The sequence below is a fragment of the Terrapene carolina genome, unplaced genomic scaffold, assembly GCF_002925995.2.
Source record: "Terrapene carolina triunguis isolate 2854851 unplaced genomic scaffold, T_m_triunguis-2.0 Scaffold58, whole genome shotgun sequence".
NCBI lineage: Eukaryota > Metazoa > Chordata > Testudines > Emydidae > Terrapene > Terrapene triunguis.
Window position 1 is genome coordinate 93,556,007 of NW_020664409.1, and position 25,141 is coordinate 93,581,147.

The following is a 25,141-nucleotide window of genomic DNA, read 5'->3' on the forward strand; positions in this document are numbered from 1 at the left end:
AGCGTTACACAGAATCTGAGGCAATATTTCTCATTATAAATTGTACTTCATTTGTACCCTTCATTTGCTAATGAAAAATAGCTGATGAATACATTACAAATACTCCACTAATCAAGTTGTGTCAGATCCTCAGCTGGCACAACTTGGCATAGCTCTCTTGAAGTCAATGAAGCGATGCTGATTTATACCAGCTGAGGCTAGAGCTATGTAACTTTTGCTTATGAGCTCTCAAGTTTTGGGTGTATAAAAAGCTCTGTTTTGCGTCTACTGTTAATGATTAATGACTCTAGAAAGGTGATAAGGAACAATGCCATTGTTAAGTTAGATTTTGCTCTGTGCCATTTGTATTTATTCTAAAAAAAATAAATAAATACATTGTTTAGTTCTTAAATAAAGGATTCACCTTCCACTGAACTCATAGCAGTATGAAAAAAAGTGGATGACAAAAAGATGAACTTGGAGTTTATGCATTGATATTTTTCCTGATTTGTCAGGTGTGTTTAATCAAAAAGGAGCAGGAAATGCATTATTTTTATAAGCACATTACTACACAAGAAAAACACTGCCCTTGGAACTGATTATATTGTTTGATTAATGGCTGCAATGAAAAAATACAGGCTTAACCTACAAAGGCCTTTAAGATCAAAGTAAAATCTCTTAATAACACAAACTGTCCATGCAGCGATACATAGCTTTAAATTTGCAGTGACCAAAACAGAAGGAAGTTTAAGAGGAAACTTTATCTCCTTTCTCATTTGAGAGAGCGACACAGAAAGTTTTGGGGGTTTTTTTTGTCAGAAATTTTTCCCTTACTCAAATGCTAAACATTTGCTGTTATAAACAGCAGGATTAGAGACAACCCATGCTAAGTAGTCAGCAGCTGGGGCCTGATCCAAAGTTCATTGTTAAAGTCTATAGAGAGACTGTCATTGACTTCTGTGGTCTTTGGGTCAGGTCCTTGGTACATAGGAAGGAAGGGTAGTCATGTGGTTAAGACATAGGATTGGGAGACGTGAGTTCTTTTTCTGGATCTGCCACAGACTTCCCCTGTGATCCTGGGCAAGTTATGGAGGCTAAATTGGTAAGAATGTAAGAATGGTAAGAATGCTGAGTACCTGCATATTTGGTGCCCAACTTGGGACACCTGAAAATGAAGCATTGGAAATGCTGAGCACTCTCAACTCCAACTGACTTCAGTGGGAACAGCAGGAAATCAAGCTCAAAATTAATGGATGCCTTTGGAAATGTAGGTCTGTCATGGAGTGTGAGGGAGTCAGGGCCCTGCACCCCCCACTTCCTGCAATTCACTGTGACTCTCAGCCAGCCAGTAAAATAGAAGGTTTATTAGAAGACAGGAACACAGTCTAAAACAGAGCTTGTAGGTACAGAAAACAGGACTCCTCATTCAGGTCCCTCTTGGGGGGAGGGGAGCCCAGATCCAGGTTCTGGGCCTCCCCCCGTCTCCCCAGCCAGCTCCAAACTGACACCCCTTCCTGCTGCCTCACACAGCCACAGCCACACCCCCGGCTCCTCTTCCAGCCTTTGACCAGTTTCCCGGGCAGAAGGTGTCACCTGGCCCCAACCACCTCCTGGGCTCAGGTTACGAAGGGCAGCCGCCATTGTTTAAGTGCTGGCAGTCAAGAATCATCCCTCAGTGAAGTCACACCCTTATTTCCCATCACCATCTAGTGTTGGTGCAGTACCCCAGGGAAACGCAGGCACGCCCCGGGTTAGCAGAAGTCAGTAAACTAGTAAAACTCCCCTGCAACATGACCAGGTTAATACTCCCTGCTTCCTACTCCGTCACAAGGTCTTCTTAACCCCTCTGTGTCTCAGTGATAGCAGGAAATACCTCCACAGAGTGCTGTGATGCTTCCTTCATATTTGTAAAGCACCTTGTAATCCTCAAATGGAAAACACGGCATAAGCGAGGAGTATTAGTATGAGTGTCCCAACACTACAGTGATGGGCACTTTAGAAATGGAGGTAATGACTCCATAACAATGCTGACAGTAAAACCAGCCTTGCAGTTCTTATTCAAGAAAGTTTGCCATTGACACCCAGGAGTAAGGACTGCGCAACCAGGCCCTGGTTAGTAGGGTGGTTGCTCTGCTTAAGTTCAGGTTCTGTAAACAGTTTCAGGCATTTTTTGAAAGTTTTTGTATCCTTTGGGTTGAAATCTCTCGTACTCGATCACCATCCGTACTGTGAGATACAGGAATGGCTCAAAGCCACGTTAGACAGAGCACATACCCTCTCTCTGCAGGACTTAACTTGACAGAGAATCTGGAGTATTCCGCAACGTTGAAACGTTGTGTGTCTGTTTTTGCACCTACATAGGGCCCAATCCTGCATTCCTTGTGTGATGGGCAGCAGATTTGGAGTGTGTGCGCAGGAGGACTAAAAGGGCAGGCCCACAGTCAGTCAGGACTAGATTGTCACTGTCCTCACTTGGCGGTACAGGGGAGAAAGAGGGATCGTTGTGCACCCTGGAGAAAGCAGGCCCTGAAGTCCACTGAGTGCTACAGGGCTAAGCCTGATGTGTTCTGCCCCTGCCCTCTGCATATGAGCCAGGCGCAGCCAGACCCTTATATGGATTATGAGATCATTGACAGCTACTTTATGTAGGTTCAAGAAAATCCTCACACTTCAAAGCATAAACCAATTATTTGTGGGCTAGGAGGATTATTCCAAATTGTTCAGTACAGGGATTCTTTTGCCTTTAGAAGTGTCTGGTGCTGGCCGTTGTAGGAGACCAGATGCTGAACTAGATGGATCTCTGGTCTGATCTGGTTTGGCAAGTCCCATGTTTGGCCCCTACTTTGCACAGATGTTGACAACTGCACATATTGTAAGACAGTAGAGAAAAGGGTCGCCAGATTTTTACTCCATTAATAGCCCCAAATCAATTAAAAACTAGCCCAAAAGTAACCCAATGCATTTTATTGAAACAAAGGTTTTTTTTTGATTAACACATTGGTCTATACATCAAATAACAAACAAAAGCTTTCCTTAGTTACCTAGTACAGATTTGATTTTTTTAAAAAAGCTACAAGCCCCAGCAGGGGTTTGTCCACATCAGCAACAAAGCTGTGAGATGACAATCAAATTCAAAATCAAAACCCCGATGCTGGTAGGTGCTGGAAGGGTGTGTATGTCATGGGAGGGGGTATTTGGGGAGTGCTGGAGGGGGTGTTGGGAGGGATGCTGTAGGGGTGTGTGTGTATGTGTGTACTCGGAGGGGCATTTGGAGTTGCTGGAGGGGTGTGTGTGTACTGGGAGGGAGTATTTGGGGTGGTGCTAGAGGGGCATGTGTGTACTGGTGGGGCATTTGGGGAGTACTGGAGTGGGTATTTGGAGGTGCTGGAGGGGTGCATGGGTAGTGGGAGGAAATACTGGGGGGTGCTGGAGGGGGTGTGTGTATACCGTGAGGGAGTATTGGGGGGGGTGCTGGAGGGGGTATTTGGAGGTGCTGGAGGGTTTACTAGGTGGGATAGTTGGGGAGATGCTGGATGGGTGTGTCTGTACTGGGGGGGTATATGGGGGTACTGCAGGGGGTATTTGGAGGTGCTGGAGGGTGTACTGGGAGGGAGTATTCGGGGTGTGTGTGCTGGGGCGGTGTGTGTATGTACTGGGAGGGAGTATTTGGGGTGTGTGGGGGATGGGGGTGTGTGTACTGGGAGGGGTATATGGGGGGTGCTGGAGGGGGTATTTGGAGATGCTGGAGGGTGTACTGAGAGGGATAGTTGGGGATGCTGGATGGGTGTGTCTGTACTGGGAGTGGTATATGGGGGGTACTGCAGTGGGTATTTGGGGGGATGTGGGATAGGTGTTTGTGTGTGTGTGTACTGGTAGGGGTATATAGGGGATGCTGGAAAAGGTACCTGTGGTACCTCACACTCAAGTTTGGGGACAGTGTTGCACTCTATGTCATGGTGGCAGGGTGAGTGGCACAGACCCAGGATGCAGCGCCAGCCTGTCAGTCAGCCTCCCTATGGGCCTCTCTCCTTTCCCAGGGCAGGGAGCCAGGGCCTGGCCTTGTCACCCCTCCTGGCCAGGCTCTGAGGCCCTGCAGTGGGGCAGGCGGCCTGGCTGAGAGGCGCTTGGCAGCTCTGCTTACCTGGCAGGCCAGGCCAGGGCAGGTGGGATCCACCAGCTACAGATGAAGAGGAGGGACCAATTGGGGTGTGGAGAGAGCTCAGCGTCCAGAACGTGAACGGAGGACCGGGTCTGCCTCCGCCCCGCATGTGGCATTTGCAGGGGGGTACATGGGCTACTTGTGTTGTGAATGCCAGTTGTGGTATTTTTTGAGCAGTTGTGGGTTGCGGTATTTTGGGAAGTTCCACAACCCCTGACTGCTCAAAAAAAATACCGCAACTGGCATTCACAAGTAGCCCAATTCCATGGGGAAAATGCGGACTTGGCAGGCCCTTGGTGGAAAGTTTAGGAGCTGAAGGGTGGAATTAGGTTGACCAGATGCCCTGATTTTATAGGGACATTCCTGATATTTGGGGCTTTGTCTTATATAGGTGCCAATTACCCCCCACCTCCTGTCCCGATTTTTGACCTTTGCTATCTGGTCACCCTAGGTGGAACCTGTGTTCATCCCCATTTCCTCTTTTGTAGGTTTACTCAGATTCCCAGAAGGAAAGAGCTGGCAAAAACCACAAGTAGCAAAATCACATCACCATTTGCTTTATAGGGAACAATTTTCTGTTGCAGCATTAAAACTAGCCACTTGAAATGTAATTTCCCCCTCTGATTCAACTACTTTCCATTAGCCCATCAGTTCCTCATACTTGTCTGCACTCCTGTAAAGGCCTTGTTACAATGAGCACAGTATTGCGTATCAGACATCCTTTCCCTAGATGCTGATCACCAACTGCCATGAAAACCCATCACTGTCTCAACAGTCTGTGCTGAGAGTCCAGGACATCTTCACTATCAGATATCCTATCTCCTAGAACTGGAAGGGACCTTGAAAGGTCATTGAGTCCAGCCCCCTGCCTTCACTAGGCAGGCACAAATACTGATTTTGCCCCAGATCCCTAAGTGGCTCCCTCAAGGATTGAACTCACAACCCTGGGTTTAGCAGGCCAATGCTCAAACCACTGAGCTATCCCTCCCCGGCCGGCTAGCTGGCTGGCTGTGTTTGCAAGGGGAAGAGAGTAGCTCCCTGCAAATATATCTTCTCTTCTGGATCCACTGTCCTGCATCTGTTACCCCCGTTTTTCCAGCTGTACAGGAGTTCCTGTGGTTTAGCAGCTTCCTAGCCAACCTCTATGTCTGACTTCATTGTAATCCCTGACGTAGAGAGAGGACTGGAAGCTTTCTCTTCTCCTCTCCAAAAAGAAGAAACAAGTAGACAACTTTTGGGCTTCTTGTGCCCCTCTCTTCATTTCCTTCTTCTCTTCTAGGGTTGCCAACTCTGACTGAAGCTATTCCGGGAGATAATTTTCCCCCAACATGACATAATGTGATTTTCTTAAAATATACTATTAAAATCTCCTGGATTGCTGTCAATAGTCACCAGGAGATCAATGCCAATTCTGGGAGACTCCAGGCCAATCCTGGAGGGTTGGCAACCCTTCTCTTGTTCCTTAAGGGAGAAGATAGAAGAGAACATTCTTAAAGAGATCTTGACCCACTTGCCTCCAGTCACCAGGACAGTGGTCAGCTCTAGGGATTCAAATCTCCATCTCACCAACACTTGAAAGGGTTCAGAGTCAAGGATTGGGGTTTTGTTCCTCTCTAATTTGTGATGTGGAACATTAAATGTAGTCATTTCTTCCCTACCTTCCTATATAACCTGTTCATTTTTCAAAGCCCTTGTTTTAGCATTAACTGATGGCAGAAAGGTTTTCCCTGTTACTAGATGAGTATTGTAGCAAATCCATGGATATTTAGCATCACATGGCTACTCAGAACTTCATGGGGGGGGGGGGGGAATAGAACTCAGATCCTCCTATTCCTAAAGCCCCTGCCACCAGAACTAAAGGAGAAATTCTGTTAGTATCCGGGCTACGACACACACTTGAGGAGTCCTGTTTCTGTCAAGTAGAGGGCAGTGTTATAAATACGTTAGCAACTTTGTTGTGACATGTTTCCCCTGAGACTTCAGCATTTCTATCAATCTTCCAAAACACGTTATACTCTGCGAAATCCTGAGGCTCTTGCCCAGTTTTTACTCCAATTGCTTGAATAAAATCTGAGTAGGGACCTCAGGGTGGGGCTGTTGGCAATACAGTATGTACTCCAGTATTTTACAGCAAATTACATCCTATTTTGCTGCAGTATGTACATATAGATCTGAGAATTCATGGCCTTTTGCACACAGCACCCTGGAGATGACTGCCTCCTTTGCTTGCTTCACTGGCAGATGATTGGGACAGTTGCTAGTACTTTCCATATGCACCGTACCCAGCAATTTGGGCCCTTTGGGCCAGAGTAACACAAGATTCCTTTACAGGAGGTTGGAATAGGGGACACACTGAAGAGCAAGGCATCCATGGTCAAAGAGTTTGTGTGGGAGTTTCCCCTTTGAAGTCCATGTGTCAGTCTCAGGATCATAGCAGTCCAATGAATCAGAGTCTTGGATTGTATTGTCTGCAGTCAGACAGCGCCCTCCGGTAACATATAGCTTGTTTTTGATCACAGCAGCTCCGTGATGCATCCGTCTGTCCTTCATGTCTGCACACTTAACAAACTTGTTGGCCTTAGTATCGTAGGCGATTATTCTCCGGGTGTACCCTACACACAAATCAGGGAATGGAAGAGGTGAATGGTAGTTAAAGTCTAAATCCAACAGAAGGGATAACAACATATTTTCTGCTAATATCCAGACCCTTTTCAGTCTTGTAATTATATGATTTGTTAATTTTGCAGGACTATGGGCCTCACTAGGCACATCTAATTTACCTGGGAAGTGCTAATATATCACAGTCGTGATGTATGTCTAGCTATCCAAGTTGTCCTTTCACCGTAGTATCTGAGCACTTGGAAATGCTATAAAACCCCTGATATATGCAGATAGAATGTAGGATTAGCTGTACCAGATCAGACTGTAGCTCTGTCAAGCACAGTTTGTGCTTCCAGTTTTCTGACTCTGTTTTGCAAACCCCAGTGTATTTCTGCTAGCTGAATATATGAACTTTGGCCCCAGTGCTGGTCTCAGAAATACACAGACAACTCCCATTGGCATCAATGGCAAAATAAGGCCATGTATCCCTGTTCTGAGAGCCATTCTGTGCCCTGTATTAATTATTCATTCATACAGGAGTGGAAACACCATAACTTTTCACTTGTGGACTTCCCACCAGATCATTCCCTCGAGTGAGGAGGGGGAGAGGTTTGCCTCCCCAGAAGAGGCACCAGAACAAGCTGGCCAGCTCCCTAAATCTGTAGGTCCCTTTAGCCTGTATGGATCTCAGGGGATCTGCTGGAGCCCAGGCATCTGTTCTGTCAGAGATGCTCCCCCTCCCGCCCCATGTCCACCTTCCTGGCGATAGAGCAGTACTGTTGGGGGATCCCCCTGCTGGCCAATGTCTCTGGAACTCCTTGTCAGTATGGTTTCCAGAATGTGGGTAGGTTAGTTCTGAGGGGGCCTACAGCTTCCCAGTCCCTTTCAAACAGAGAGGGTGTCATTTTTTTTTCTTCTTTTCTTCCCATGGACAGTAGTTAGTTTATCACTAACATGGCAGCTGGCTTTGGAAAGAAAAAAATCCTTGGCCTGAATTATAAAAGAAGCTAAATACTGCATGAGCAGCATCACATGAAAGAGCAGTGAGTTTTATTCCTCTTCCCAGTTTTCTCCTCTGGCTTACCCATTGTGACCTCTATTTACAGTCCTCTATTGGCATTTGAGCATCATCATCTCAGGCTTCCTCATGGCTGGGAGCATTCAAGGACTGGCCATTGAGTCAGGTATTGAGAATTCCCTTTAAGGGCCTAGTTCTGTTCTCTGTTTCATATGTGAAAGGGATCCCCTTAATTTAAGTCAGAACTTCAGCTCAATCAATGCAAGCCATCTATGTCAGTGTCTTAAGGGGTAGAATTTGGCCCCAAAGGTGCATGTTCACATGGAATCTCTCTTTATTGTTTCTCTTCTGAAGTGATGAAAAGTCCTAAAATCTTTATCTGACAGCTTTGTCTAATTGCCTTTAGTGTTACACAAAATTTAGAGAGAGCCCCAAACCAGCGGCTCAGGTATGAGCACTTTGGAATTTTGGGGGCGGTGTGGGGATTGTATTCCAACTCGGATCCCTGGATCTGACTGCACTTCTAGCAGCTTCGGTTTGGGGTCGGATCCAGCACTGAAAGAAATCTGTTTTCCAGTTCCAGCTCAATGTGGCCAGATTTTGTGAGAGCAGCTCATCTCACAAGTTTCCAGATATTTGGAGCTGGTCTCATGAGCTTTTGGCCCTATCGGATCAGAACCTGAAGCCTAACCCTAATTCTGTCTCAAAGCCTGATCCAGGGCCCACTAGTAGATACTGCAAAAAGAACTTAAAAGTGGTGGGCAAGGGAAAAATGTAGGTTTCTAACTAAAAACGGGGCTTGTCCATGAGGTGCACTAGTCTATGCTAGAGAGATGTAAATTCTAGTGTGCCCTAGCATGTTGCACACTACTAGGGCTGTGTGGCCCTTGCTGGCACATATGAAAAGTTCTCTAGTGCATGTTAATGAAATACTGTTTCAAACAGCACTGTAGTAACATGCAGCAGGGGATTTTTAGTGCATGCCAGCAGGTTCCACACAGGCCAATTACCACACAACACGCTCGTGCGCACAAAAATTTATATCCCTCTAGTGCAGGGCCGGCTCTGGCTTTTTTGCCGCCCCAGGCAAAAAAGCCTCCTGCCGCCCCCCCCCCCCCCCGGGGGGGGGGGCGGCCGGAGCCCCGGGGGGAGGGCGGCGAGGGGAGGGCGGCCAGAGCCCTGGGAGGAGGGCGGCGAGCCCCGGCGGGGGCTCGGCTCTCCCCCCGGCGGCCAGAGCGCCGGGGGCAGGGCAGCGAGCCCCTGCGGGGGCTCGGCTCTCCCCCGCCCGGCAGCCAGAGCGCCGGGGGCAGGGCGGCGAGCCCTGGCTGGGGCTCAGCTCTCCCCCCGGCGGCCAGAGCGCCGGGGGCAGGGCGGCGAGCCCGGCTGTGGCCCCGCTCTCCCCGGCGGCCGGAGCGCCGCTCCGCCCCCCTCCAGGTGCTGCCCCAAGCACCAGCTTGGTTGCCTGGTGCCTGGAGCCGGCCCTGCTCTAGTGAGGACTAACATGCCATGTAGACAAGCCCCAAGACTCTTGTTGTTCAGCCAGCATGTTCTCCCTTCTTTCATTCTGAGTTGTTTTGCAAGGAAACCTTGAAATGTGGTGAATGCTGTTTTTAAAAAAACAGTATTATGTTTTGTAATTTCAGCTGTTGCTAAACCAGAAAAATTTGGCCAATCATTTGGCGTAATTGCTGGTAAATGACAACTTATCTGCCATAAATCTCTCTGCTTTAAAGGAGAATGGAATATGTTTAACGTTAACTTGGATTTTTGTGTTTTTTGTTAAATAAATAATTTTTAAACACAGTTTAGGCCTTCAGCTCATCAGCAGAATACTTGGGTCCACACAAGCGCATCAGATAAATACATTTGAAGGTAAGAGTTGAAAATCCTTTTTACCTACTTCTTTGCTGTGGTCTGATATCAGAATACTTTGCTTCCCCTGCTATCCTTGGGACCTAATCCTGAAGGGTTTACTCAGGCTCAGGAGTCTTCCCCCTCCTTTGAGTAGTAGCTTTCTCTGTGAATAGTCCAATAGCTTCAAGGAAGGGAAGGCTGGTCTAGTGGTTAGGGTGCCAATATGGGACTTGGAAGTCCTTGGTTCAAATTCCTGCTCCATGCCAAACTTCCTGTTTGATCTTGGGTAAGTCAGTTAGGCCATGCTTACCCTACAAACTTCTGCTGGCATAGCTATTCATAGATTCCAAGGTCAGAAAGGACCAAGTGTGTTCATCTAGTCTGAGCTATATAACACAGGCCATAGACTGTCCCCAACATAATTCCTAGAGCAGACCTTTTAGAAAAGCATCCAATCTTGATTTTAAAATGGTCAGTGATGGAGAATCCATCATTGGTATATTGTTCCAATGGTTAATTACTCTCGCTGTGTACCTTATTCCCCGTCTGAACCGGTCGAGCTTCAACTTCCATTCGTTGGATTGTGTTCTATGTTTCTCTGCCAAACTGAAGAGCCCATCATCAAATATTTGTTCCCCGGGTAGGTACTTATAAACTGTGATAAAGTCACCCCTTAATCTTCTCTGTGTGGGTGAGGGGTGTGATTTGTGACTGGTGTAGCTGAGCTGGCAGAAGCTCTTAGAATAGATGCAGTTATACTGGCAAAACTGCATTTGTACAGCTATACCTTATTTCGCTCATGGTGGCTGGTTTTACTCTATTGGTACAGAGTGCAACTTTGCTAGTATAGCTGTGCCATAGTAGGAGCACTAGTATACTGGTATTCCTCGACTGGTAAAATAGTCATAGAGCTTGCCTACAGGGGAGATCCTGGAATGTTAATCTGAATTAACTAAATGTGTGAATTTAAAGTGAATTAATTAATATGCATTAAAACCCTGGTGAATACCCTCATTCAGAATTAAACTGGCCTTAATTTGGTTTAGTTTACAGTGAATTAAGCTAAACTGAATCAAGGCCACTTTAATTCTGAATGAGGGTGTTCATGCAGGGTTTTAATGCAGTTTAACTAAACCACTTTAAATTCACACATTTAGTTAAATCGGATTTTCTTGGCTGTTCCCGTGTAGACAAGCCCTTACTGTACACATGAATAGCACGCTGCTCCACAAGCAGTCCCACTGAAACCCATGGAGTGTAGTGCAGTGCTGCTACTCAACAAGAGCAAGTGTGGCAAAATCAGTTTTTGTTTCTGTAAAACACCATGGAGCTGAAGTGTCACTTCCCCCTGAGAAGTAGCACACAGCTGCATCACCTCAGGACCAAAACTGGGAAGGAACTGTGATGCTCTCATATCCAGTTCCTGTGCTGGTTCCCTCCTTACTCTAGAAGAGAATTAATCTGCATTAGCCCTTTACCAGATGTAGATTACTTCCCCCACAGGCTGGCTTTCTCTTTTGGGTGGGGGGAGGTTAGAGTTCAGGCTCTGGCCATTAGCTACCTCTCTCTGCCTGCTGACCTCCCATCTGGGAGGGGAGATGGTAGCAGCCGGCAAGCCTGCTGTGACCAATGGTGTAGTAGCCTGCACATGGGAAGTAGGGGGTACTGTTTGTCCCCTTTCATCCCGTGTGGGCTGCAAAGGTACGTGACAACATTGCCTCATTTTACTATCCCTTCACATAAAAGAAATTGCCTCAGCAAGTTGGTTGCCTCAGAATGTATTAAAGATGTAAAGAAACCGTTGATAAGTAAGTATGTCAAATTCCATGGGAGTTAGTCTTATGCAGCTGACATGCATGACCTAGACTGCTTACCTCCAACAATGATAATCCGGTCTCCAATCACCACTGCTGGTGCACAAACATTCTTCACCATTCTGGTCTCCATTCTAAACCACATGTTCCTGGATATGTGGTAAACCTGAAAAGTACATAAAGATACACACTGTAAAGTACGCAGCATTTCAGCAGGCAATCACACCTACAGAAATGGCTACTTACTTAGTTTTTGTGCATGTTAATGAACCAACAAACATCTATTGCATTGGGTTGTTGAAAAATGGAGAAAATTTCCCCACAAATTATTTGCTAATCTGTCCCCTCTGGAAAAAAAAGAGTCCTAATTTTACATAGTTCTGATGACAGTCATCCTATTGACCCAGCCATTGTATTCATGTTGCTGATTGGTGTGGGCCAGGTTAGCACAGAGAATTGATAATGGAAACCTTGACCTGTTGGGAGCGAGGCACGTTTAGGCCTGACAGAAGCCTGCTGTGGATTTTAAGAGTCTGTTCTGATAACACGTAACAGCATAAGCATAAGTAGAACTGTGTATGTATAAGAAAGCACAGAGCATTCATGCTGGCAAAAACAAGAAAAAACTAACGTAACTAAAAAACTAGAACAAACTGGTTTGAACTAACAGTTTGAATCTGTACTGATAGGGGAGGAGAGTTAACATGAAAATGAGAAACTAATACATATGTATAAGAAAATATAACAAAGTTATAAATAAATTTGTTTAACAAAGGGAGGTTGAAGTTGTATTGTCCAGTGTTGGAGGCAACTGTGATGAGATCATTCTGATAAGTTTCCCACTTGTGAGTAATTGATCACTATTCACTGAGTTTTGCCTTAATAAATATTTGTTAGACCCATCTGCTCAGTAAGTGAACCTTCATCCAACATGACTAATTCATCTCTGTGTTAACAGTTCAAATGTGGCTCTTGTTGTTAGTTTGGAGGGTCAAATGTGTCAACCACATCTACTAAGTGATTGTCTCGGGGACATCGCCCCACCTGCACCTCTGCACCTAACTTCGACTGACAACTGAATTACGTAGCTGTGGGAAGTACAGAGTTGATTATGTGATGCTGCCATCTTGGTCAACAGCGATTGAACCAGGGACTTCCATAGTTAAAAAAACAGGATCTGTAGCTTAGAGCTGTAACAGACTCTGTGCTTGACCCACAGAGGATCTGAGAGGGACACATAGCATGGGATACATGCTTCCTCTGAGTAGAGGAATCTCATCCTCTGAGCATCTGAGGTCCATGATGGTTTAAATCTTGGACAAGCCCTCACGAGGCAACCTCTACCACCTTCGTTGACACTATGGGTTGAACCAGGGACCTGCAGAATTAAAAGCATAAGTCTTTTCAGCTTGAGCTAAACAGCTAGGCTCGCTCTGAGAGCTGTAACAGACTCATATCCTCTGTGGACTGGGCACATCGGGGGACACAAGAAACACACTGACCAGTCGGTTACCCTTGCCAGGAAAAGCAATATTAACACATGACTAACACATTAAATATGAAAGTATTTAATGTATTTTTGCCTCCTTTTAAAACAGTTTTACATCTGGCAGGGAGGTGGAGAGCCAGTGTCAAGTGACCAACTAGAACCCTACAACCCCTCAGTAGGGAGTGCATGGGCCATTGGGAACCATTGGCTTGTGTGAGATGAAATGGCAGTTCCAGTCCTGGTCCTAGTGAATAGGAATCGATATCACAGTAACCGCCATCACAACTGGTGTCTTTGCTGATACTGTCTGAGGAGAGACAAAAGACTGAGACCCAGATTCAGCCAGGAACTTAAGCACCCGCCTAATAGTGAGCACTGACTTCAATGGAAATACTCCCATATAAAGTTAGCCATGTGGTTAAGTTCATGGAGTCAGGGCCTGAGTAGGCATCAGTTTGCAAGACTGTCAAAATGACACCTTTCACAAGCACTAAAATCACATAGAGCTGACCCTGAGATCTTTACTCAGTTTTACTCAATCAGGCAAACTCTCATTGAAACCAATGGGAAACTGCCTGAGAAAGGACTGAGTAAAACCTCAGAAGGGCCTCAGGGTTTGGGACTTAACAATAATAAAGGCTTCTTGTGGAAATATAAAAGTATTTAAACATCATTTCCTACATACTGGACTTCCCTGAATGAGCATTTCCAACTTAGCATGTGTATCTTGCCTTCTACTGCATAAGACTCATTGCAAATTCAGTTCTATATTGGGCTTTGATTTCACCAGCTGGGCTTGGGTGTCAGTACTGAATACCCTGGAGGAAATGCACATAAGATGAGCAGGAGTGACAATTTACCTGTATTAGACGGACAGGGTTTTGCATAATGTCTTCCCCTCCAAAGAGATAAATTCTTTGGTCTTTAGCTGCAACGGCAGGGTGAAGGACAGCAATGGGCATGTTTGCCATGTTCTCCCAGATGTTATAAATGCTGTCGTACCTCTCCATGGAATTCAGAATTTCCTGGTTCTCTCCAATTCCTCCAATTGAGAAAATGTAGTTCTTATAGGCTATGCTCCTGTGAGAATAGCGTGGAACCAGCATGGGTTCAACTAACCTCCACTGATTTAGCTTGAGGGAGAAAATATAAACATTATCACTGACTGGACTTTTCTCACAGCTAACGGGCATCCCTCCTAGCACATAGATATTGCTATGCAAGCTCACTGCAGAGGCTTTGTAAAGGCGCACAGGATGCTTGGCGAGGCTCAGCCACTGGTTGGTCTTCTCATCATATAGGAGGACGTCCCTGGTTGTCGTCTGGTTGTCCTTTCTGCCACCAATGATTATGAGGAACTCTTGGTACGAATATCTGCGGGGAACGTGCCACATGGGTTTGATGTCAGGAGCGCTGGTGCTGTATAATGAAAACATCTGTCTCCTAGCTGATTCCAGGATGCTTCTACAAGCGGGTGAAGACTGAATGAGGGAGTCATTGGCAATGAAGTGGAAAAGGAAGGTTGGGTGGACGTATTGAAGCCGGACCTTCTTGAACAAATCTTGGATATAGCCCTGTCGCGCCTGGAGATCGTGCCGGATCCAGACCATGAGTGTCTCAAACACTTGTTCTTCCTCACCACAGAGCTCATCGTCCCCAAGGTAATTGATCAACTCCAATGCACAAAGCTCCTTCAGGTCTTCAGAAGAGGCTACTTCAGGAAAATATTTCAGAGCCATCTCCTTGGCTTTCTTATTGAGATTCTGGCAGTTCAAGATTTCAGAGAGCCTTATCATGCTCAGGCAATTCTCAGGAGTCAGCTGGTCCTGGAGGTACAAAGAGCAGGCCTGGAACAATTTAATGTACTGTAACATGGAAGTGGCCTCCATTAGGTACAAGACGTTCTCGGCTGTTATAAGAATCTCTCCTGTGTAAACATAAAGGACAATCTGATACAAAATATTGGAGTCAATGCCTTTCAAGTCAACTTTTGCCTGGCAACTCTCTTTAAAGTTGTTACAGAACATTGCCTTGAAGTAAGGACTGCTTGCAGCCAGCACATTCCTGTGGCAAGGGATTTCAAACTCGCTAGTGCAGAGAATAACATCAGTCAACATCCCGTTTTGCCTTAAAACGTTGAGCTGCCTCAGTAGTTCGGAGGAGAAGTCCTGGTCTTTGAAGAGAAGGTCCTTTGCAGATTCTTCCTCCATAGCGAAATGTGAGAGAGAAGAATATTGGGCTTGGCAGGGAAGACAAATTCTTAGCAGCTTTTATTTAAATGCCCAGCTCCAAAGGGGCCAGGGATCAGAACTTTGATGGTTACTCTAAATATTCTCTCTCTGTTTGCGCACAGAAATAAGAACACTGGTTAAGTGCAGTGGGAAGGGAGTATACAAGCCACGAGGTCATTCAGCATCTGTTTGTTTGTTTTTTAAAGGTATCGGATGTGAGGTCGGCATCTTCTATGAGCCTGACACACAGCATAAACACTAAAATTATCTTGCTGACTTGTGGCTAAAGGGAAAAGCCCTAAGCAAATTGTATGTTCATTTTAAACATGTCTAATAAATGTGCTCAGCCTTTTCTTTGCTATTTTTAAAGTATTCGCAATTTAGTAACTTATGTCTCTTTCCTTTAGAGTTAGTCATTACTGAAGAATGTAAATCTGGCAGAGCTAAACTCTGCAACAGGACAAACTAAACTCTAGAGACTGGGAATCTGCATTAAAATGGTTATTTATTAACTCTGCTTAGTTGTTGTTGTTTTTTATATTAATCAGACACACGACTAAACAATGTACCAGGCAGAACAATAAGATGGCTATCTATCTTCGTGACAATCTGACTGTTCAATCTGCAGTGAAATCACATGGTAGAAATGTTTACCTTATGTTGTCCTTCACTGCATTCACTCACTTGGTGTCCTTTAGTCTCTGCTGAGATTTTCCATAGCTAGTACATGAGCAAAAACTATATACCCTCAAGTTGTTTCTTTCTGTTGGTAAGTGATTCATAGAGGGTCATTTCTGGATTTGTTTATTCTGAAGGCACTTTCGCTGCTTTCTGGAGCTTTGTGAAAGAACCACCAGGCAATGAGGCGTTGTATACATTCCAGGGCTAAGAATAGTCACATATGGACTTCTCACTGTTATCACATGTGACTTTCCCCTTGCCTTTTGCAAGGAGCTGAACATTACTGAGCATGCCCAAGGGGTGTTTTTCTGGCAAGTGTTTACATATAACAAATAGACTCTGAAACCAAGGTACACTTATAAAAGTCCTGGCTGTCCATTTGGAAACAGCCAGAAGGCCCTGTCCTGAAGTGTCTGGGAATTCTAGAAGCCTGTAAACAGTCTTAAATGCCTAGCACTAGGTATGCACTGTCATGCACTTTCATCTTGAGGGAGGGGAAAACGGGTATCAGGAGTGTCTGAGGGGACAATATTTTCATTTTAAGGAATCGGGGGAAGTCCTTCTAATCTATCTGCTGAGATTTGGGACTGAGTGGGGGAGAAGCTGGTAGCACTGGTATTTCACGCTAATGCTCCCATTGTAGCAAACTGCCCATTTTCTAAGTATTAGGGGGTAGCCGTCTTAGTCTGTATCCACAAAAACAATGAGGAGTCTGGTGGCACCTTAAAGACTAACAGATTTATTTGGGCATAAGCTTTTGCGGGTAAAAAACCCACTTCTTCAGATGCATGGAGTGAAAATTTCAGATACAGACACTCCCCGGGTTACGCAAGATCCGACTTATGCAAATTCGCACTTACGGAAAAAGTTCCATAAGCCAGAAATAGGGTTTTCGAGTTGCGGAAATTTTTGCGTAACGTATGAGTATACGTTTCCGACTTACGTAAAATTCGAGTCGCGCAAGGCTTTCCAGAACGGAACGATTGCGTAAGTTGGGGGGCGTCTGTACAGTCATAAATATATATTGGCGCACGAAGAATAAAACCATGCTAAAGTAACTGAGGGCTAGATGGTGCCCTCAAGGCACAGCCCTGTCCTGGGGCAGTGCGGAGCTGGGGAAGCATCCTGAAGCTCCCTGGTTACACAGAGAGGAGCATAGTCTGTGACACCCCTTTTAAATAATCCCATTTTATGCAGCCAACCAGCAAATCCTTTGGCCAATGTAGATGGGGGGAGTAGGTAGAACAAAAGCCCTGTCTACTCCTTTCTCTCTCTCCTCCCCTCCCCCCGCCCACTTTCAGGTGAGTTGCTTCTAAGCACCATAATTAGTAGCCCATGCACTCCTGGGAGCATAAGCATGGTAATGTGGGCCATGCAAGGTGGGCTGGGGGAAGGTGCATTACTGCCTCCCATATCGCCGCCTACAGGGCTGGCCATGATCATGCCCTAAATATTTACAGTGCACTTCAAAAACCAAAATGAAAGGTTCTGCTCCACATCCAGGGAACGTTAACTGCCCAAATGAAAGCCACCAAACCCGAGAAGATCAGCCAAAAAGCAGCTGTGTGTGTCTGTGTTATTTCTGCTCCGGTGGTTCTTTCTGCTGATTGCTTTGGCTTGGTGTGTCTCAGCACTAGCACTAGCTCTTTAGGGTTTGTTTGCTTGTTTAGTTTTTCTGGCCGTTTCCTGGCAATGGCTGAGGATTTGTTTTTTAACCCTTAAAGAAACTCTCACAGCCATTCAACCCTGGGTGGACTTTACTTATGTTGAGGTTTTATGGGGTGGGGATGGGTGGGATTTTTGCTGTTCCTTCGCTTTTGGATACTGGTGTATGTTTGAAAAACATTTATAGGATCAAATCTTGAGGTCTTTACTTATGCAAGATCTCTCTGACCTCGGAATCTGGCCTGTATAGTTTAAATAACCTATTGCTCTGTTTGATTGGGGCACAGTGCTAGTTCCTCACAAAGGATTTCTGCTAATTCTGGCCATGACTCTGGGGAAATGAAGATTCCTGTCTTTGATTACCTTTTCCCTTCCCATGAAGGGAGGTTACAGTTTCAGAGATGATTCTCCCACCAACAGTGCACCTCAGAGTGCTATGTGCCTCAGCCGGATGGTTGCCAGCGAGTTTGCTTGAATTATATTGTAGTCATAGCTGTTTCAGCTTGAAAGGACACAGAGCAGAGCCTGTAACTGAACTAGCAGCAATTGCTTGGATTGGGGTTTCCTGTTAGGAAAATATAGAAATAATTTTTCATGAAGCATTTTAGAAAAAAAAAAACCCCCCACAGTTTTCTATCTCTGGTGCTTATATGTCCTTCGGTACCGCAGTGCCTTGGCACCTCACAATCTAGTCACAACACTCGTGTGAGATAGCAAAGTGCTATTACCCCATTTTACAGTCCCTGGAAGAATGTCACAGGCAAGTGGAACTCATCATGACTACATGGGAGCAGGAGGACAGTCACATGTGAGAGTTGGACAAAGCTCTTCATTTTGCTTCAGATAGGGCTGTGCAATACCAAGGCTGTCGCAAAGGTCGGTGTGACATGGACAAATACAACACTTTTATCCTTTCCAGAAGAATATCTCTTTGGTCTCTTGCCAAATTGTTCTGAACCTGCTGCCCCTTGTCCTCAAACCCAAGTCTTGCTATACCCAATCTCTCTTCTTGTTGCTAGCAATCTTGCATTCCTCCTGTTATGCTGGTTCAGCTATCCTTATAATCCGATTCTGCTGAGCACTGAAACACCATCCCCTCACCTCTTGTATATCCCATCTCACTACTGCGTTACTCATTTGCTATATAACTGATTCTTTATAGCAGCCTAACTCTACAGCTACGGTTTGTATTCATGTACAACACAGAGCCTGCTTTCACTTGTTAGAAGTAGAGTTGGGACTGAATCCAAACCTCAGATCTGGATCTTGGTTTGGTTCTGAGTTTGCAGGTTGTGTAATGGGCCAAATTTGAACACCTCTGAAACCTGGAACATTTAGGTTTGGATCTGAATATTGAGCGCCTGAGTATGTGAGAGTTTGAAGCCTGGGTATTGACCCATTATAGAGATCCGAGGCCAAATTTTGCTCTGTTAACCTGGATTCACACAGATGTAACTTCCTGGGCTTCACTGCTGCCCTTGCACTTGTATAACTGAAGAATTTGGCCCAAGAAGTTTGTCTCTGGAGTTTGGCTCCTGGATTTTGGTTCAGGCCAGTCTCTCTAATCAGAAGGCGAGGGGCTAAGAGAGAAGCTATCATGCATTTTCTTGTTTTCTAAGAAAGACCTATTAGTCTTAATTGAAACAGTCTTCAGGCCAAAGCAAATTTGGCTGCCTAAAATTAGGCACTTAAAATTCATATTTAGGCACCTAAATAAGTAACTTGATTTAAGAAGTGCTGAGCATCCCCAGATCCTGCTGGAACCTGTGAGTAACTGTAAGCACCCAAGTCTGAACATTTTAGCATAGGTGCTTCATCCTCCCCCGGAACTCCTTCATGCTCATATTGGAAGCCTGCTATACTCTTGACAAAACCGTATCATCCAAATAGTGTTGCCTGCATGGATCTTAGTGGATCGGATGTGCAATGTGACCTCTGAATGATAAAAGATCTCTGGGAGCACTGGACACCTAAGTAATTATTAATTTCTTTCTAAGGGCTCTGCTTACAACAGAACTAAGGCAACTGCAAGCCTAAGATACGTGTCTCCTGCTCTGCTGTGCTCTTTCTTTCTCAATTCTGAGAGTTGCTGGATACAGAAGCCTGAGGTTGATTTCAGATTAGGAATTTGCCTCCAAATAAAAAAAAAAATTCTATTGGAAAAATTGGCCGAGTATTAGAGCTGCTAAATGTTCCTGTGACTGGCACATCCTCCCTGCCCTGCGCACTATGCAGCCTCACGTTGCTCCTTGGAAACACCTCCCTCCTTTCAATTAGTCATCCCCAACGGACCTTGCTCTTGCCTAAGTACTGTACTAGCTGCCCAGACACCATTGCTGGGAATATGATATTTATATCGAGAGAGCGAGATTTTGTTCCACTGTCCTCAGAAGTTAGTACATTATAATAAAAAGGCATGACCAAGATGCACAAAATCCCTTAAGCCTGTTTCCTGATCAGCCACTCTTATCCCTTGGATTCCCAGACTCTCCCCTGTACTCTCCCTGCCGCATCGGGTCTAATCTAAGGCTCAGTCATTTGTTTAGGGCATACTCCTGCATCGGGGGTGGTGCAGAGCTGTCCAGCTCCAGTAGGGGAACCTCTCAACTCTCATGGGGAGCATGCTCATTTCTATGTGGTACAGTATACTCCCCCTTGCAGGCCAGTCCCACTTCATGGGCAATACAAGGCAGAGCAGGGCCGGGGTCCACCTCTTCCCCACCCACTCTGCTGTGCTAGGTTCCAGGGGGTAGCGCAGAGGGTACAGTCCCTGCCCTCCCCTCAGCCCAGGGACTGCAGTTCTCTGGCCCTTTTGTGGGATAATTTAGCAGACGATGCTGATGGGAGACATGGCTCAGACAGGGAAATCACGCCCACCTTCCCTTTGGATTGAGAGCAGCGGCTGATGCGCATCATTCATTGGCAGCTCTCTGGCATTTAAGAAGCTGTGATGATGGGCTCAGAAGGGAGCACTATTCAGTCCATTTTGGCAGAAAGTGTGATGGCATGATATGGAGTGCTTAGGATGTGGGTTATAGGAGCAGAGGAAGAAGGAGGATTGTCTTTGAAATTCTCTAGAGACACCCTGGGGGAGACGGTGACAAGATTCTAGAAATCCCTCTTTCTGTTACAAATGGGAAGACAGGCCAGTTTAGATTTAGTTTTTTAAAACATTTTTATTGCATGAGAACATTTGGTGTGATAAGCTTGGCCTGAACCTCACACCCAGGTAACACAAGGGTTACCTGGTAACATGTTCCCCCGCTGTAAAGAAAATAAACTGTTTTTTTTGGTTGTTGTTTTTTTTTATTGCTAGTGCCACATTTTTTGCATGCTACTTGGAAGCTGGTCAAGAAGGTGGCTTCTTCTCATGTCTCTCCCTTTGTGACAGCAGTCTTAGTGTAGCAGTGCCACTAGCAGCTTTCTGAAGTCCCCAGAGGTGTCTGATTTGATGGCCTCCGCTAAGGACTTGTTGTACATTTTCTGGAACTTCTCCTTTATTGTTTGAAGGTCAATCTGATGGGAAATGGAAAGAATTTTTAGAAGCGTGGATCTGTTTTGCATAATACCTCACACTTCTAGGTCCTGATCCAAAAAGCCCACTGCAGTCAGTGGGAAGATTCCCATTGATTTTAATCAGATTTGATCCAGGGCCTTGATGGGGAAGGAGTAGGTTCAAAACCTTGGAGAACTTTTAGCTCAAACTTGATATCCTGACTGCTGCCCTGACAGAGTGGCTCAATTTACTGTCTGCTCTGGAAGACACTCACGGGTGGTAAGGAGTGGGGGAGAAATTTCCAGGAATAGAATTAAAAAAATAAATAGTTTTCGGGTCATACATAGCTTTCTGGTTGCTAAGTACAGAGAACTAGATGTTATGTTATTCTATAAAAGATGGCATCAATGATATGGGTCATATCTTTATTACAGAGGTTCTCAAATGTTTTCATAGTCAGGCCACAACTTAACAGGGAGAGTGTCTTGGAGACTAATTTCCAGCTCCACCACTTCAATCATATGGATAATCACTTCACCTCACCATCACATGAACCGCTTCCCTTTCTATCCATGACCACGTAACATCCCAGTGGTGACAACAGCTTACATACAAGAGTGATGTTAAGACAGTGTTTATGGAGCTGAAATGTCTTGAGCTGTTTTGTGCTTTGTGAAAAGACTTTAATCATAGTCCGCTTTGGCTCTTATCTTCTTCTCTCCTTCTCCTCTGCCCTGTTTTTCCCATCTGGAAAAAGACAGAGCCTGCACCATGTGACTCCCTAGCTCTCCACTGACCATACTTTAGGAACTGCTTCTTTGTTATTTAATGAGGATTTTTTTTAACAAAGCTCTTTGGGACCAAACGACTCATCTCCCAGTAGAATAATGGTGGCCAACTTTAATCTAGATGTGTTTAGCTCCATTGTGCAATTACTAATGTGTCTCATGCATCGTTCTTTTAAAAAAATAAATAGATTCGGTATCAAGGCTAGAGTCTGTTCTCAGTTTCATGGGAGTAAAAATAGTAATAGCACTGAAGTCCATGGAGCTTTGTTGAATTAAAATTGCAAAACAGATTGACTGAGCGCAGAATCTGGCCCTACTACTGTAATTCATTCCTTCTAAATTTCACACTTATCCACCAGAAGGTTTGGGGCCTCTCAGATCCCAGCATATCTTACCTCAGCCCGAGTCACGAGGATGCGAATCAAAGTCTCCTCCTCTGTCCCTGCGCCCTTCATTGCCTCATACAGACGGGTGGCAAAGTAGCCTTGGCAATCTCTGGCACATCTCACTAAAGAAGAAACGTGAAGGGACCTCATAAGCCTTGTACATTTCATATTCCACACTGCAGCTTCAGTAGGAGGAGAACAGCAGCCCTCTTAACGGAAACCTAGACATCCCCAATGTCTGTACCCAACTGGACATGCATTGTTGTAGAGCCTTAGTCCTGCAACTGGCTCTGTGGAGATGCAAGGGTCAACCCAATCATGACAGGTGACAGACTGAAGCCTAAAAGTGAATGCATTCCCCTACAGAGAGAGCATGTTATATAACTGTGAATATCAAACTTGACTAAACATGTTAATGCAAGCACAGAAGGGTTGAAAATGTTGATGTTTATGTTCCAGAATGAAAACTAATTGTATGGGGACATGGTTTTTGTTCTTTTGGCCCGTCTGGAATTCCGCTCCCTGGCAACTTACTCCTGAGTGGGATGACGTTGGCTTACTTCTATGCTCTGAGACCTAAGAGCTAGATAGCCCATGCTGGGGCTTAATGGAGGTTCTTACTCCCCACAGGCACGTAGGGCAAGTCAACAAGTTAATTGGTTCTGTCCCCCAGTGGTCTTGCCATGTCTCAACCTAGTTCTAATAAAGCAGATTATCACTGTGTTTATACACATAAGAACCCCAATGGCTAAAGTCAAGTGAGGATGAAAACTAGAGAGAAAAGCTATAGACTTTCTTTCTTTTACCAAGAGTGAGAAAGGCCTTCTCCAAATCTCCAGATGTTTCACTTTTAATGGCATCTTCAATGTCTTTCCCCTTCAGCTAAAGAGACAATGAAAAAATTAATTATAGCTGCTGTTTGTGCACTAATCTATCCCTCTAGTATCAGAACAGCAGTGAGCCATTCCTGTTTCTGATCAGATGGCATTTAACATGGCAAAAGACTGATTTAGATCATATTGATCCTTTCTGTGGCTTTAGGGAGTAAGCTTTTAACTACTTTAATCCCCTAGCAGACAAGGGTCTCACTCTGTCTCAAAGGACCAGATCCTCAGCCGGTGTAACTCTTCATGGCTCCATTGAGATTGATAGAACTATACCGATTTAAATCAGCTGGCTCAGAATATGTAACGTGCATCATTAAAGCTAACTGAAGCATTTGCACTGGGTGTTATAGTGAATCAACTCATGGCTTCTTCTTGGGGAGACCTCCAACTGAGAGAGACTGTTCGCACCTCCTCTGGCCCACCAAAGTCTTGGATAGGTCCAGACAGTCAAGGTAGATTTTGGCAGGTTATAACTTGTTTTCTTTGGGTAAATGTAGTTTATAAGGGTCTGAGCTTTGCCTGGGTTTTGTACCACACTGTAGGGAGGAGACAGTGGGGCAGTGGAAGGAGAAAATATTTTGAAGTTAAAATCTGTTCTAATTTTTGTGAATAAAAAAAATTCTTCTATTTGTAAAAATGAGATTTCCCCCGACTCCGCCTTGCAAGACCGAATCCTCCCACTCTGGAATATCTGCTTAAATGAGAGATGGGTAAAACTAGGAATGTTTAGGGTTTGAGTTCTGCAAAACCAGGCTTGGTTTGAATCTAGTCTCGTAAATCAAACCCATCAAAATATGGAGAGGATTCATGTGTGGACAAATGGCTTTAGTCTCGGGCCCATCGCGACTTCAAATACAGATGGAAAGGATGCAGGTGGGTTTGATTTGGACAACCCGGTTTGGCTTTTGGTTTAGAAATTCAGGGATTTCAGATTTGAGGCTCATTTATCGAAACTGCCAAGTGTGGGTGGTGTTTATCTGTGAATGTGTGTGGATAAATGGTTCTGGCTTTGGCCTCTCTCTAGCCACAAACCAAGGTTTGGAGTAAGTTGTGAATATATTTCCAACAATGCTTTACTATATTTTCCCCCTTATCAAGAGATTCAATGGTTCTAATTATCTGCTGAACACAGAACAAGTTTAGGAAGCGAAATAAATGCAAGTTCTCGCCTTAAGGTAATCATGTTCAGGCATCAAAGCACAGTGACATTTCGTTTTAAGAATTGATCTAAAAAATCAGAGAATCATAAAATGGTCCTCCCTAATGGGAAATGTCATCTTGTCCATCTCGAGCCAGAGCGTTCTGTCTAGTATGTTCTGGAGTGTTTTGTCCAGTCTAGTTTTAAATACTGCAAGTGACAGAGTTTCTATCACTTCCTTTGGGAGATGATTCCCCTGCCTACTGCATCTCACTGTTAAACTAATTCTCAACCTAATGCATTTTATCTTAACTCCCTGCCTTGTAAATAGCGATGAACTTTGTCTAAACAAACCTGAATTTCATTTATAACATTACATAGGCATCCAACACACTCAACAGGGTTTTGGTTTTTGGCTCTTCATTTTAGTAGCTGGGACGGAGCTGTTATGTTTTCAGCGAGAGCTGTTTATATTTCAGATGGGACTAAGCTGCAAAGTTTAGCTCCAAACATTCCCAAAGTTCAGGGGTGTTTGCATCTTGGGGTTTGGTTTGGGCCCCTCTCTAATTTACACATTTTGAGAGAAAAGTGCTTCCACTTAGTCACAAGCAGGACATACCATCTTACCTTCTCCTACTTTGTCCTTATTCTCTTCCTAATTATTTTTCAGGCTCCCTGGGCTCAATTCCAAACAAATTTGGAAGCCTCTTGTGAAAAGAGGTCCATTTCTTGCATGAGAGACCAGCAAGAGCTAGGTTCAAGAGGCCTTCCCATCTGAGCCTCCCTTTCATTGAGACTGGAGGATCAGGATGAGAGATATAGATTCCCTCCCGTCAGATCTCTGCTTCAGTGGAGGAGAGGAGCAGAAAGGAAGAACCTCAAGGTCAGGGCCGGCTCCAGGCACCAAGCACCCAAGCTGGTGCTTGGGGTGGCACCTGGAGGGGGGCGGCGCGGC

The 25,141-nt window shown here is 45.1% G+C and overlaps 2 protein-coding genes across 2 annotated transcripts in view; both read right to left on the bottom strand.

Annotated features, from left to right (window-relative positions):
• Positions 1-5,535: 5,535 nt before the first annotated feature.
• On the bottom strand, positions 5,536-15,193 carry KLHL38 (kelch like family member 38). The gene is made up of 3 exons (XM_024205461.2): positions 13,775-15,193; positions 11,486-11,591; positions 5,536-6,750 (listed from the first exon to the last, which is right to left on the bottom strand). Exons 1-3 carry the CDS (start codon positions 15,122-15,124, stop codon positions 6,464-6,466), a joined length of 1,743 nt encoding a protein of 580 aa, XP_024061229.2. The 5' UTR covers positions 15,125-15,193; the 3' UTR covers positions 5,536-6,463.
• Positions 15,194-20,709: 5,516 nt separating this feature from the next.
• The window catches only part of ANXA13 (annexin A13), a 21,789-nt gene continuing 17,357 nt past the window's right edge, over positions 20,710-25,141 (bottom strand). Inside the window, exons 7-9 of the mRNA XM_026659920.2 lie at positions 22,968-23,043; positions 22,171-22,283; positions 20,710-21,007 (exon numbers count right to left, since the gene is read on the bottom strand). Of these exons, the coding sequence (XP_026515705.1) occupies positions 20,888-21,007; positions 22,171-22,283; positions 22,968-23,043 (309 nt within the window). The 3' untranslated portion in view covers positions 20,710-20,887. The remainder of the gene's footprint in view (positions 21,008-22,170; positions 22,284-22,967; positions 23,044-25,141) is intronic.